General features: G+C 39.1%; 1 protein-coding gene across 7 annotated transcripts in view; it reads left to right on the top strand.

The window, feature by feature from the left end:
* CDCA2 (cell division cycle associated 2) overlaps positions 1–14,618 on the top strand; it is a 57,909-nt gene extending 43,291 nt beyond the window's left edge. For all 7 annotated transcript variants that reach the window (XM_060102578.1, XM_060102577.1, XM_060102579.1 and 4 more), the window contains exons 14-15: positions 7,145–7,316; positions 9,986–14,618. In XM_060102578.1, the coding sequence (XP_059958561.1) occupies positions 7,145–7,316; positions 9,986–11,190 (1,377 nt within the window). In that variant the 3' untranslated portion in view covers positions 11,191–14,618. The remainder of the gene's footprint in view (positions 1–7,144; positions 7,317–9,985) is intronic.
* The last annotated feature ends 204 nt before the right edge of the window (positions 14,619–14,822 follow it).

Here is a 14,822-nt window from a genome sequence, read left to right on the forward strand (position 1 = left end):
ATTTTTGTTCACAAAATTGAAATGAAAGGGCCCTTAAACATGGAAAACATGTTCAGACTCACTCATCATAAGAGAACTGCAAGTCTAACATGCATTGAGATACCGTTTCTTACCATTTTTGATTAGCAAAAATCCAGAAGTTTGACAGCATACTTTGCTGGCGAGGCTGGGGAGAGTTAGGCACGCTTGTACATTTTCTGGTAGTGTGAATCTCTGTGGAGGGCAATTTGGCAATATCAAGCCAAATTAAATATTTTCATTTACCCTTTGACCCAGCAATTCCATTTCTAGGAATCTATCACAAAGATCAAATGACAAAAAACCAAAAAGGCATATGTACAAAGTTAGTTATTGCAGCACTCTGTAATGCAAAAGATTAACAAACCAAATGTCCATCAGAAGTCCATGAGACTTGTTGAATAAACTGGTGTGTTCACAAAATGAGTCTTTTGTAGATGTAGAAAATAGCAGAGAAACCATCCAAACCGCTATGCAGTGATGCTAGGATGTATTTACTGTTAAGTGAAAAAAAACAAGTTGCAAGCTACCTGGTGTGGGATAAATTGTGTTCTCTCAGAATGCGTATGTTGAAGCCGCCACCCCAGTATCTCAGAATGTGACTGTGTTTGGAGATAGGGCCTCTTCAGAGGTGATTAGGTTAATAAATGAGGCCCTTAGGTGGTTCCTAACCCCAATCCAATCTGATTGGTGTCCTTATAAGAGGAAATTTGGACACAAAGGGTGACGGCCAGGGGGGTTGCACAGACAGGGAGAAGAGGCTTCAGGAGAGTGGCCATCTGTCTGTGCATGGGAGAGGCCTCAGGGGAGACCAACCCTGTCAGCACCTCCATCTTGGACTTACTGCCTCCAGAATTGTGAGAAGATAAATGAATATTGTTTAAGCCACCCAGCCTCTGGTGTTTTGTTATGGCAGCTAATATGGCAAACATCTGTTACCTTTTATCTAAGGAAGTAGGGAGCATTTTAAAAAATGTATATATCAATACACATATGTATAATCTTAAACAACTACAAAAAAAGGGAGAATAGGCCAAAGACAAAATAAAACCTGGTTACCTGTCTGGAGAAGAGACAGAGGAGGGAACAGGAAGGAATGAAGGCTAGATTTCCTTGAATGTGTTTTTGACTTTTGACTTTGAACTGTGTAAATGTTCTGCGTGACTATGGAACAATTACAGCTCAATTTAAAAAAACTGAAAACAAAATGAAACATGTAACTGTATCAAGTCGGTGGCTTAACCTCATAAAGAGTTTTTTCAAATCAGAAGTTTACAAAGTCCAAATGGGATGTATCCTAAGGACAAAAATAACTGCACAAAAAGTTTAAACAGTTATGAAATACTCACTGATAGAAGAATTCAATCTAGAATGAAGCAAATAAGCAGGGTTTTGTGGGGATGTTTTTCACTGTCATTAGGAATCAAGACTCTTCACTAGAGACAAGATAAAATTGAAATCAAATTCAAAACCTTGTTAGGCTAAATTTGAATTGGAAATGTCATGAACACGTGCTTTTACCCATTTAAAATAATTTTCTAGCTCTGTCTAGTTGGTAAGGCATAGAAGCACTGAGCATCCTTCGTACCTATGTTACCATCTCTACCATTTCAACTAAAAGGGATCAGCGTTACCTTAGTGAAATGGCTGCTTTCAGATTTACAACGGCAAATGTAGAAAATGAGCCCAGGTCTGGGCCAGTATGCAAGCAAGGAAGCCATGTTAAAGGACACAAAATCATTCCAAAGGGGCTTCCGCTGACCAAAGATAGGACAGTGTGACCATCAGAGATAACAATTGCAATGGATTAAAACACTGGCATCAAATATGAAAAAACAATTTCCTCATAATTAAAAACTAACAGCAAAACTTAAAGGCCACCTTAGAAGCTGTCTAGGGCATCAACTCTTTTTTATTTTCAGGGTTTTTGTTTTTCTCGGAAAGTGGAAAATAAAATTTGAGCTCTATTTCAAGTAAACAAATAACTGATAAGGGAAGATTCTTTATCGAAGAATTTTCACTAATCAAAAAGACCTGTTCACAAAAGCTGTTGGATGTTAGGTGGAAGCCAATGGTGGAGCCAAAGGTAATGGATGGATGGGACTGGACACCTGAGAGCACTGGCCATTAATAACACCACACAAGGAGAGAATATGAGCCTCCTGGTGCAGTGAGGATGTCGATAACCTTCCATGAGATGCTCTTTCCAACAAGCATGAAAGCTGAATTGAATCAAGCCTGGATCTAATGACCAGTGGGTAGGAACTACCAGGGGGTGGAGGAACGTAAAAACACACATGATTGCAGTTACCCAAATCCAGAGCTTCCCAGCTACTACAGGATAAATGCCTCAGAACATTCACCAAATGACAAGGGGGAACAAAGGAACCATAGATCAAAGGAAATTCATCAACCAGATGGCATGTGTGGAGACCTTTTTGGGATCCTGATTTGAACAATTGTAAAAAGACAATTAGGGACCAATTAGAGAAGTTTGAACTCTGAGGAAATATTAGGGAAAACTGCCTATCATTGTTTTTTTTTTGCATCTAAATTTTTATTTTGAGATCGTTTTCAAGATGCATGCTATTGCAAGAAGAATTAGAAAGATCCCAGACACCCTTTGCCCAGCTCCCCACAATGGTGACATCTTGTAAAACCATTATACAGTATCACTAGTACAATATCAAAATACAGTCGAGATGCAGGACATTTCCAGTGCTGCAAAGATCTCTTCTGGTCTGTAGCTGTGTCCACTTCCCACTGTCACCCCCCACCTTAACCCATGGCAATCACTAATCTGTTCTCCATTTCTTTCATGTTGTCATTTCAAGAATATTTTGTAAGTGGAATCACACACTGTGTAACCTTTTGGGACTGGCTTTTTTCACTCAGCATCATTCTCTGGAGATGTGCCCAGATTTGTGTGTATCAGTAGTTCCTTTTATTGCTGACTAGTATTTGTCACTGTTATAAAAAGAAAAAAGTAATCATTTCACTATCTATCTATCTCAAGTCATTACCTTGTGTACCTTAAACTTACATGCTGTTATATATCAATTATATCTCAAAGCTGGAAAAGAAATAAAACTCCATTGTAAAAGAGGAAAAAAATCAACAAAATACAATGCCAGGTAATAAAATGTTTCATTTTTTTGGTGGAAAAAAAAAAGTCCTTATCTCTTAGAAATACTGTAGGATCTTCAGATGAGATGATGTAATGTCTGGGATTTGCTTTAAAATAATCTGAGGGGGCTTCCCTGATGGCGCAGTGGTTGGGAGTCCGCCTGCCGATGCAGGGGACACGGATTCGTGCCCCGGTCCGGGAAGATCCCACATGCCGCGGAGCGGCTGGGCCCGTGAGCCATGGCCGTTGAGCCTGTGCATCCGGAGCCTGTGCTCCGCAGCGGGAGAGGCCACAACAGTGAGAGGCCCACATACCGAAAAAAAAAAAAAAAATCTGAGGGAAGGGGGTTATAAATGAATCATGATTTCCATGTGTTAGTAATTATAAGAGCTAATTGTTGGGTACGTGGGGTTCAAGATACTATTCTCTCTGTTTTGGGGGTTTTGGAAATTTCCCATTATTAAACATTAAAAATACAGCAATCTGGGACTTCCCTGGCGACGCATTGGTTGGGAATCCACCTGCCAATGCAGGGGACACAGGTTCGAGCCCTGGTCTGGGAAGATCCCACATGCCTCGGAGCAGCTGAGCCCGTGCACCACAACTACTGAGCCTGCACTCTAGAGCCCGTGAGCCACAACTACTGCAGCCTGCGCGCCTAGAGCCCGTGCTCGACAACAACAGAAGCCACTGCAATGAGAAGCCCGCGCACCGCAACAAAGAGTAGCCCCCACTCACCGCAGCTAGAAAAAGCCCACGCGCAGCAACGAAGACCCAATGCAGCCAAAAATAAATAAATAAGTTTATATATATGTATATTTTAAAAAAATACAACAATCTCAGCCCCTTATTTAGAGAGATGGAGCCAGCCACAAGAACTAAAAACGGACCATTAAATAAGTGAATGGCAGGGACAGGGAAATGTTTACTTTTCACCAGAAGCTTTCCTGTTCAATTTGATGTGTTGCCATGTACATGACTTATTTTAAATAATTTTAAAGCTACTCTCAGAAAACAGTTTGACTTAATTGTGCAAATAACATGAGAAGTAAGCATTTACTTCTGTTGCATGACCTCCTCCACTGTATGAGAAGAAATACTGGTGATTTGGGAGTAAATAGAATCCTTTTAGGTATAATATCTTCAGTTGTCCTTTGTCTCCTCCAAGTCATAAACCAGTCTCATTATTTCTAGATCACGGGGCTCCCCGAGGATTCCAGTCACATGTGGCTTCTCTTGTTTATTACAGTCTAAGCAAGGCTTTTTGTATTGGAGTAAATTCAAGTTTTACTCCAGTAAGGTTGATAAGGTTCTAGCCTTTGCACATGAAACCTTCTCGTGGATAAGATGAGTGTTGCTAGATATATTTTCATGACAGACCACAGGTGCTTTCATCTTTACTCTTTTCTTTTTGGGTGGTGTCCTCCTCCTGGCCCATGACCATGAAAAAATAATATTAGTCTTTCATCATGGTTAGCAAATTTTATGAAGTTTTAACTGTACCTTTTCTTTCACAATCATTCATTTGTTCATGTATGTTTGTTGAGAAGCCACTAAGTGCCAGGCGCTGTTGCAGGTACTTTTGCAGTTAATGTAAACAGAGGTTTCCAAAATCCTGCTAAAAGGGGATTTACTTGAGCTGTGAATCAGAAACTGTTCTGGAGGCTATAACCTGATGACGTTGATCATAGTATGTTAACCAACCTACTAGGGCCTGGGTCACACAGTAATACTAAGAGCATAATTTAGTATTAAAATATTTTTCTCCATATCAATACTCAATAGTAAGAAGGAATTTAAAAGAAAAAGAATAGCTAACACATAGCCCTTACCATGAATCAAGCCATACTTTACTCATTTCACATATATTAACATATTTAATACTCACCACAACTTTCTGTGGTATGTGCTTTTGTGGTTCCCGTTTTGCAGATGAGAAGAACGAGGTACAGAGAGGTGAGGTAACTTGCCTAAGATTATAAAGCCGTAAAGTGGCAGGGTCAGGATTTGAACCAAAGGTGACTAACACGAAGCCAAATGTTTCTCTCTTGCAATTCATCTGTGGAGCCCAAGTCAAGATTTTTCTCTTTGCTTCCATTTCCATTGTCCATGCTGTTATTTTCCCAACTGTTTCTTGGAAGTCAACAGATGTTCCCTGAAAAAAATGTTTCGTGGAAAAATATTTAACCCAGCATTTTTCTAACATATATAGAGGTTATTTATACCGAGGACTTCTTAGAGGATTTAACGTTAAGTGTATATTGTAAATCACTAAGAGGAACATTTATCTTGTAGAGTTCTAAAATTATTTTTCCATGGAATGTTTTTTCTTGTTTTGTTTTTACAGGGTATCTATAAATATCTCAAGGAACTTACAGTTTTGTGCCACTTCTGTGCTCTTGAGTATCTTCCACACCATTAGTTTCTGTGCTGTCACCCAAACGGTCTTTCTTAAATGCAAACTCAGATGTCACTCTCTAAATCACCATGTGGTGAACCCTCGTGGCTGTTAGGCTCATACTTATTGCAGAGAAGGGCCCTGCTTGCTTTGTTGGCCTCTTCTGCCACTTCTCTGTGGGTTCACTGACCACGTGCAGCTAATTGCAGTTCCCCCTTTGTGCCGCCTCCCTTAGACCTGTTCCTTATGCCATTCTCTTTCCTTTGAAAAGCCCTTCTGTGCCACTCCCATCCTCAACAGAAACAATTCTCACTTGTTGAAGACTTGGCCTAGACATTCCATTTCCTGTAGAGCCTGTCTTGAAAACCTCCCATAGGCCAGGTCTCCGTTTTCTCAATCTGTGTAGAGCCTGTCCTGGTCTGTATGTATTAAAATGAGACCAAGAGTTCCCTAAAGACCACTTCCTGTTTGTTTTTATATCTCATGCCTAGCAAATTATTACCTGCACATAGCAGTTTCTCAGTAAATCTTTGAATGGATGCCATTTTCCAGAAGCTATAATTGTTAACTGTGTTCCTTATGTTGTCCTAAAATCTGGTTCTTTCCAATATTATGACTTTGAATATATTTCTTTTTTTTTTTTTTTTTTTTTTTTTTGCGGTACGCGGGCCTCTCACTGCCGTGGCCTCTCCCGTTGCGGAGCACAGGCTCCAGATGCGCAGGCTTAGCGGCCATGGCTCACGGGCCCAGCCGCTCCGTGGCACGTGGGATCTTCCCGGACCGGGGCACGAACCCGCGTCCCCTGCATCGACAGGCGGACTCCCAACCACTGCGCCACCAGGGAAGCCCTGAATATATTTCATTTTTGCTCACAACAACCTATTATTTCAATACAGTGTTTGAGTTTCCCTCAAGGCTTCTCCATATGAAACTTTTTTTTAATATAGAACATGAGTGCTCAGTTACTGACATGCAGTCAGAATTGAATTGAATACTGCATTCCAGATGTTATTAAAACAGTTTTAATTTTTATAGAAACCTACGTTTTCCATCAGTTATTACCAAACCTCTGTCCCTCATCTTCTACTTGTGCTTATTAAACTCCATCTTATTTTGACCTAGTAATTTCCATCTTGATTGGATCACTTGTTTGAAGCATCTTTGGGTTATCTTCAAATTTTATGTACACACCTGTGGTTTCTTCATCCAGATCTAGGAACAGAAAACAGTCTCCCATCGTTTCCAATAGATAAGTCATTCTAGGTTAACCCTGAGTCATCGTAACCACATCCTACTTACAAATTCCTCATGTCTTAAGTCTGTCCAGTTCTACAACATCTCACCTATTTTTCACTTATCCAGAACTTATTTTGGCAAATGCTTTGTGGAAATATAGACCATTACAATTTGTAAATTGAGTTCTGTTTCATATTTTATTTGACTTTGTGTAAGCTACCTAGCCCTTTAGCTCTGACTGAGATTCCTACAATTTTGAATGGAATAACTAGTCTTTAAGGTTTTTTTGTAAAAATTAGTTTGAGTCAACATTGTACATGGCGCTACATCTTTCTCAGTTACAGTGTTTTAACACATTTTCTCAGGTTTCAAAAAGTTGCAGAAGGAAGAAAGCAAAGGGAAAGAAAAAAAGCGTTCAGAAGTCTTTATATGGGGAAAGAGACATTGCGTCTAAGAAGCCGCTCCTGAGCCCTATTCCTGAACTGCCCGAGGTATCTGAGATGCCGCTGGTTCCAGGCATCTGGAGGATGTGTTCAGGTAGCCTGGCCTTTTCCTGTTGTCGATATTCTATCTCTTCTCTCCTCCCTCTTTGTTGCTGTTTCACTCTTTTTTCCCTTCTTCTCATTCATTGTGTAAAGAGTACGTAAATTTAAAATAGCAACTTTCCCTCCTATTCCCATAAGAATTTTAAGTTAAAGAAGCTGTGGGGGCTTCCCTGGTGGCGCAGTGGTTGAGAGTCCGTCTGCTGATGCAGGGGACATGGGTTCGTGCCCCGGTCTGGGAAGATCCCACATGCCGCGGAGCGGCTGGGCCCGTGAGCCGTGGCCTCTGAGCCTGTGTGTCCGGAGCCTGTGCTCCGCAACGGGAGAAGCCACAACAGTGAGAGGCCCGTGTACCGCAAAAAAAAAAAAGAATCTGTGGTTTGTAACTTTAAGGTCACCTAGACCCTTTTCAGAACCTGTTGGACACTGTGGATCCTCCCCCAAGAAAAACTCAGGCACAAAATATTACATATAATTTTAGGGGAAAGAATTTCCTTTCACCCTGTTTCTTTTTGCTTTTTAAAGTGTCTTGGTAAAATAAAATGAATTGTTTGGTGTTGTAATCCATCACTAAAAGTCAACAAGGTGATGGCTCAGTAATAGGTATATCTTCCATTGATTAAGAATAAAAATTAAAACAAAAAAACCTCGCCCTCTGATGTTTCAGTAGAGTTGGCACTGCTAAGCATCTTCTAGAAATAACATTTATAAATTGAACTTGATTACTTGGAAAATTTTGTTTAAAAGGAGGATTAAGTCTTTTGGTATCCTGATTAGATAAAAATTGGATTGGAGTTGCATCTGGTTGGTAATGCTTGAGTTTAAATTGACTAAATCATGCTGAAAAGCTGGAGTATGTGTTCATTTCGTGTGTGAATTTTGTATGTAATCATTCTTAAGATAGCTGCCTTTGTCAATCACCACATATTTATAGCCTGCGTCCCATTCGCAGCGTAGCATGTAGGATCTATATGATTCAAGGACGAATATGGTACATGCCATTTTAGACTCTTGGCCTCTGCCTACTTGTTATTTCAGGAAAGCCCAGAAGTTTAAACAAACACACAGCCACCCCACATAGACATATTCCTCCGGCCCCGGGGCACCAGCAGAGGCGGAGCTGTCCTGCCCTAGCCGCTTTCTGTGCTCCATCGTGGGACAGGACGTCAGCCACCCCCCCTCTTTTAAATCTGGCCTGATGCTGCTTAGCCTTTAGGATTTAGCCATGCTGGCTGCCTTTCCAGGAAAACTCTTTGTTCACCTTACACCTTTACCACCTGGTTTATAATGATCTGTCCACCTCCCTACCCTGCAAGTTGCCTTTCCCTTGAGACTTATTTTCGTTATATCCGTAGTTCCTAACAGTTTCCTTTTTTCCAAAGATACTTGGACAATGACTGTTAGTGTATATTTTCCATCTTGCGTCTTATTAGAGAATTTCTTTTCAAAAATACATGAAACACTTTTTATCAGTAACCAGTGGTTTCATCTGCTATGAGGGTCTAAAGCCGTTCTCTCTCTCTCTCCCTTCTTTCCTCTCTATTTCTCTCTCTCTTCCTCCCTCCATCCCTTTCCCCTACCTTCCTTTTCTAGTATGTTAATTTCATGAAAAATACACGAATATCAATTTTTAAAGTTGTATAAAGAGCCCAGTTGACATATTGGTTGGTTGATACCAAGGGGCCCCTGCCCTATGTTAATCTTTAGCTTTCTGTGACATGATTGTAGGTACCCAAATCCCAGATGTATATATACCTTTTCACACTGAAATGTTTTTTGTAGGTTTTTGGCTCAGCTTATGTTTTATCTTCCAGTTTTCATTTTGTTTAAAACATTTTTTATACTCCTTTGACTGACCAATTAAAAACTTTATTATGTGAGATAACCAGAGAGATGGCTTATAATAGTACTGAGATTTAGAACTCATAAAGCCTAGATTCACTTAGGCTGTGTTATGTGACTTTAAAACCTTGATGATGTGTTTTTCACCTGTCATGTGACACTGTGTGCCAGAAACACATGGCAGGGCCCACATGGCGTGTCTTCCTGGAGGGTGAATTATATTCAGAGATTGGCATGGAAGGGGAGAGATTTCTAGAACATTGAAACAACTGGGGCTCTCTTTGAGAGTTTGGTGCAGTTTAATGTTAATTTTTAAAACACTGGGCGTAAGACTTGAGTGTCTTCAGAAGTACCCTTTTAGCTAAGTCCTCAAATCCCCCAGAATTCCAAGTTTTCTCTCTTCTATTTCAAGGGGGAACATTGATGGAAAAGTTTCAGAAGCATGATGTTGCCGATTTTCAGTAATTCATTTTTCGGGAGATAGGAAGTGTGTCTGCCTCATGCTAATTGACCTTGTAGAATGGGAAGCACATTAGAATAGAGGAAGCAGTTTCAGATACAGTTCTCATTTCCGTGGTCTCAGGTTATATGCTTTATTGATTCATGCATTAAGTACATATTTTCTTAACCTGTGGGGTGAGGAAGAACTGAAAGAGAAAGAACAATGACAGGTGGGGACACGTACAGGGTAGCATTGGTAGGTCTTGCAATTTTTTTGAAAGCTTGACACACAGAATACAATTTGACACCTGTTTGACTTGTGAACGTTTATTTCCACTGTTACTTCTTAATTCAATTTAAACTTAATTTACATGCCCATAGATGATTTCAACTCAAATGATGAACTTGAAGAAGTGAAGCTTCCGAAGAGAAACAGTATTTTGCCTCAGAACCCAGAGGATTGGCAGATGATTCAAGGCTTTAATCAATACGGTGTGTCTGAATTCTGCAGCTCTGACATGAAAAGTTCCTCATCACTTATTAGTGCTACTTTTGAGCAAGGTTCGAATACAAGTACTATAGAAACTAATGAAAACAAAAATATTCCAAAAGCAGCCATTAAGTTGGAAAGTGAAAACGAACTAAAAACTGAGACTGAGAATGAAAACAGCCATATCTCTTGTCCTTCTGTGACTGAAGCACCCATCGTATCAGACAATCCAAAACCTGATTTTACCGTGCGGTCCCAAGAACTTTCTGCCGCTGGTCAAAATATGGAAAACCTTTTTCAAATCTTTAAAATCTCAGAAGATATAAACATCAAATGTGAAAACCAGGATGACTTCTTAGTCGTTCCAGAAGGAAGACTGCAGACCAAGCATTTCATGCCCGACTCACAAAAAGAATGTGATTGTTCAGAAGATGTCTTAATTGACCACACGAAAGAAAGTAAAAGTCAAGGTGAGGATTTGGGAAGAAACTCCATAGCAAGTAGTCGTGGTGTGAGTCACAGAGAAAGGAAATACAGAAGACAGTCCATGACTTTTTCTGATGGGCAAAGTTTACATTTGGAAAAAATCGAGAATCCCAAGCCTTCCAACAGTGTGAGCAGCTCTGTAGAAATTAGTTTAGAAAATTCCCAACTGTATAAAGATTTATCTGACTCCATTGAGCAAACCTTTCAGAGAGCAAAGAGTGAAACCAAAGTAAGACGCAGCACAAGGCTACAAAAAGGTTTGGAAAGTGAAGGGCTTGTGTGGATTTCCCTTCCATTGCCTCCCGCTTCTGGCATTTCCCAGAGAACCAAGAGGAGAACAATAGGTACATTTGACAGGAGAAGCTTTGAGAACGGGTCCTCCGGGCAAAATCCTTGTGTGCTGCCCTCCACACCAGGTGAAGAAAACAGTGAGGGCTTTGCCGCTGCTGCTGCCAGTTTACCTGGGAGGAGACGCAAGAGCTTTTGTACATCTACACTTACAGATCCTAAAAACACCACCCAGTCGAGAGGCTACAAAAGAACCACCTTTCTCAACCAGAAGGAAGCTCTCCAAGTAACTTCGAGAGAATCAGACATATCAGAGAACTAAAGCAGTAACTGACATTCCCCTGCAGAACGTTCTGGCAAGAGAGAAGGTAACCAACCATTCATGCCTGAAAGATTCTTTCATCCCACTTCCCATCCTTTGTTCAACCTCAGTGTTTTAAAAGTTTCAAATAAAATTGAGTAGAACCTACTTATAAGTAGAAATAAGTGAATTTCTCCATCTTTCAAACTGAAAGCATTGTATTAAACATGTTCTCCCCCCAAATGATAAATGCTTTATTGGTATTCTGTTAAAAAGGATTGCTTTTAGACCTAACAGCATGTCTCTTAAGTTTTATTTCATGTTAGTACATATTTACCACTGAAGGTTTAGAGTTTCTGTTGTAAAAAAAAAAAAAAAAAAAGCATCTTTTAGAATTGACTTGTTATATCTGGATGAGAAGAGTGTTTTGTTTTGGTCTTTAACAAATTGATAGAATTAATGTAACTATGAAAATTGAAGGTAATATAAGGTTGAAAGTGTTAAAGAAAGTGGGGTGAGGTATGTTTTTATTTTAAAAGATTGCCCCCAAAAAACGGGTTAAAAATTTTAACAATTAGGAAAGATGGAAATGATAAAATTTGGTTTTTTCCCTTTGGGGTTAAAGTTAAGAGAAGCTTTAATAATTTACTTTGTCTCAAATAAAAATTTTATTTTAATAGATTGAAATCAAATCTTAGACATGGGATTTTGGAAAATTCTTTCAATAACCAGAATATTGCAAATCTGTCATTATAAAGTGAATATATAATTTAGAAATAACTAACATGAAAGCATTTTGACCTTCACACAACACTCTTGTATGCTTTGTGGGGTAGGAAGTAGGGGTTTGGTTTTTGGTGAAAATAGAAGCAGTCTAGTTGAAGACTCATCTCCCAGATCATTCAGATTAGTCACAGGTAATTTGGGATTGAATTCATGGTTTTCCATTAAAAAAAAAAAATCCAGAAACTCACTTAAAAGACCCTAAAAAATTGGTTTACTAACATGAAGCATGGTGGTAGGTTGCTGATTTCTTTTTTAACATGGCATTTTCCAGCCTTTCTGACTTTTTATTTCACCATACCAAGAGCTAGTGCTTGTTTTGGTTTGTCCAGTTAAGCTTCAGCAGTATATCCTATCACAATTTTGATGACAGCAGTTTGAAAATCTAAATTGCTATATTTTTAGAATTTGTGAATGCAAGTAAATCATTGTATCATTAAACCATTGTCTTTGAAATCCTTTAAATCATTAAACTCTCCTACTCCTGTGATAGCAGAAACATGTTAACAAATAGGCCTCTCTATAAATAACACAACAGGGAAGAAAGCTCCTGCTGGGCGCCCATTTCCCCTGCCTTAGATAGAGACTATTTGTTACCTTCTTGGCACCAATAGGTCTGGAACTCCTGCTGCTAAAGACTAATGTATTTTACATTAACACTCAAAGTGATCCCCAATTTCTCCTGCTAAAGGGTGGATTGTTTCAAAAATTCTTTTATCTTTACACGTAAATTATTTATGGGCTTCTCCCCCCATTTATAGTTTGGTATGGTTGGCAAATGTCTACCACTGAAAACAAACAAAAAACACTTCTTATGAAGCTTTTTGGTTTTGGTCATTAAAAAAAAAAAACTTTCAGAAACATACAATGTTAGAGGGTTTTGTTTTTTAAAAATTTTTTGCTGTTTGTTCATAGGAAGGTTAAAATTATTGTGATTTTCTACCATTTTTACTGTATGATATATGATCTCAATTGTATTTGAGTTTTCAGAATTTCACGTGCTTCGTTTTATTTCCCAAAAAGTGCTAGTGAGGATGAAGGAGACATTTTGGTCTGTGATTTTTTTGGTTGTGATTTTTTTGGCTTGGTTTTTCAAATGTAAAATTGTTCTCATTTTCAAGTATCTGTAGTTAGAAAGATAAACACTTTACAAGTTCTATTCGTTTTAAAATATTTCACTATGAATATTTTATTGCTATCTGTAAATAACAAATGGGCTGTTTTCCTAAAAAGAAGTCTTGAGAAATCAAAACAACTTGGAGGTAGTTTTATCCACCATCTCACTTGTATCATAAAATTTGTGAAAAGTTAATGATTTCTGTATGTCATCATGCTTGTGTGTTTTTAACTGTTTCTTTTCATTAATGGCTAAATCAAAAATTTGCCTTATCTTTTCTATCGCAGTAACCCTTGACATTTTGCCTTAGAATGGCTTCTACTTGTATCTTTTCCTGCTCCCATAGATTCTTGCTTGTTCCAGAAGATGGCAGCATGACATCTGAAGTTCTCATCCTGTGTGCACTACCTTAAACCAGGGCAGCTTTTCACTGTTGCTAAGGGTGCTTCCCCTTAACTTTTATTTTCACTCATTTTTATTACAAAAGTACTATGTGTCTACTGAAAAATGTAGAGAACTGTGCATAATGAAAAAGTGTCTTCCCCCCACCTAATGCAAGCATCCTGCAGCTACACCTTTCTCTCCCCACCTTTCTAGGTGTCAACACTAGTAACAGCAGGCAAACCTCTTCCAGACCCTTTGCCTGTGTAAACATAGGTTTTGTTGTTTTCTAATGGGATCGCTCTATGTTCCATTTTGCAAGTTAAAATTTTTATTCAACATAATACCATTTTGGAGAGCCCTGGTGCCATTGCAGTCTTTTTAACCCTGCATAGAATGATATAATTTGGATATCTATAATGTAGTTAGCCATCTCCCTACTGATGGATGCTAGTTGCCTCCAGTTTTTTGTAATTGAAAATTATGCCACACTGGGCTTGCGTGACGATGTAAGATAAATTCCTTGAAATTAAAATTAAACGGTTATTCGGTTCTTTTCTCTGGATCTGACCTGGCAAACACGTTGCTTCCATTTTCTCTCACTGACTGCCTCCACCCCCCAATGCCCAGACTTCAGCTGTAGACCTGGCATAACAAGGAGGAAATACTTAATAATGCCTGATTTGTATTGAAAGAGCTGTTGTTTTCCTTTTCCTTTTTAAAGTCAGGTTTATTGAGGTGTCATTCACCTACAGTAAAGTTTACCCTTTTAAGCCTAGCAGTTTGAATGTAACCATGACACCCCCGCCCCCCAGTCAAGGAGTAGAACATCCTCATCACCCGGAAAGAAGTTTCCTCCTGCCTCTTTGCAGTCCGTCCCTCTCCCCCAACCCCAGCCCCTCACAATCACTCATCTGAGTTCTATCCTTATAGTCTTGCCTTTTCTAGAATGTCCTATAAATGGAATCATACAGTGGGTATCCTTTGGTGTCTGCCTTTTTAAACTTCGCGTAATGGTTTTGAGATTCATCCATGTTGTATAAGTCATTGGTTCCTGTTTGTTGCTAAGTAGTATTCCATTTTATGGATGTATCTATTCACCAATTGATGGATATTTGGATTGTTTCTGTTTTGGGGCTATTATAAATAAAGCTGCTATAAACATTCACATATGGATCTTTTTTATAGACACATGTTTTCCTTTATCTTGGGTAAATACCTAGAAGTGGGATTCCTGGGACGTATGGCTGGGGTCTGTTTAAGTTTTTAGGAAACTGCCAAGCTTTTCCATAGCAGCTGCACCAGTTTGCATCCTCACCTGCAACATATTGTTTCAGTTGCTCCACAATTTCATCATCACAAGGTGTTGTCA

The sequence above is a fragment of the Mesoplodon densirostris genome, chromosome 6 (genome assembly GCF_025265405.1).
Source record: "Mesoplodon densirostris isolate mMesDen1 chromosome 6, mMesDen1 primary haplotype, whole genome shotgun sequence".
In the NCBI taxonomy this organism is placed as follows: domain Eukaryota; kingdom Metazoa; phylum Chordata; class Mammalia; order Artiodactyla; family Ziphiidae; genus Mesoplodon; species Mesoplodon densirostris.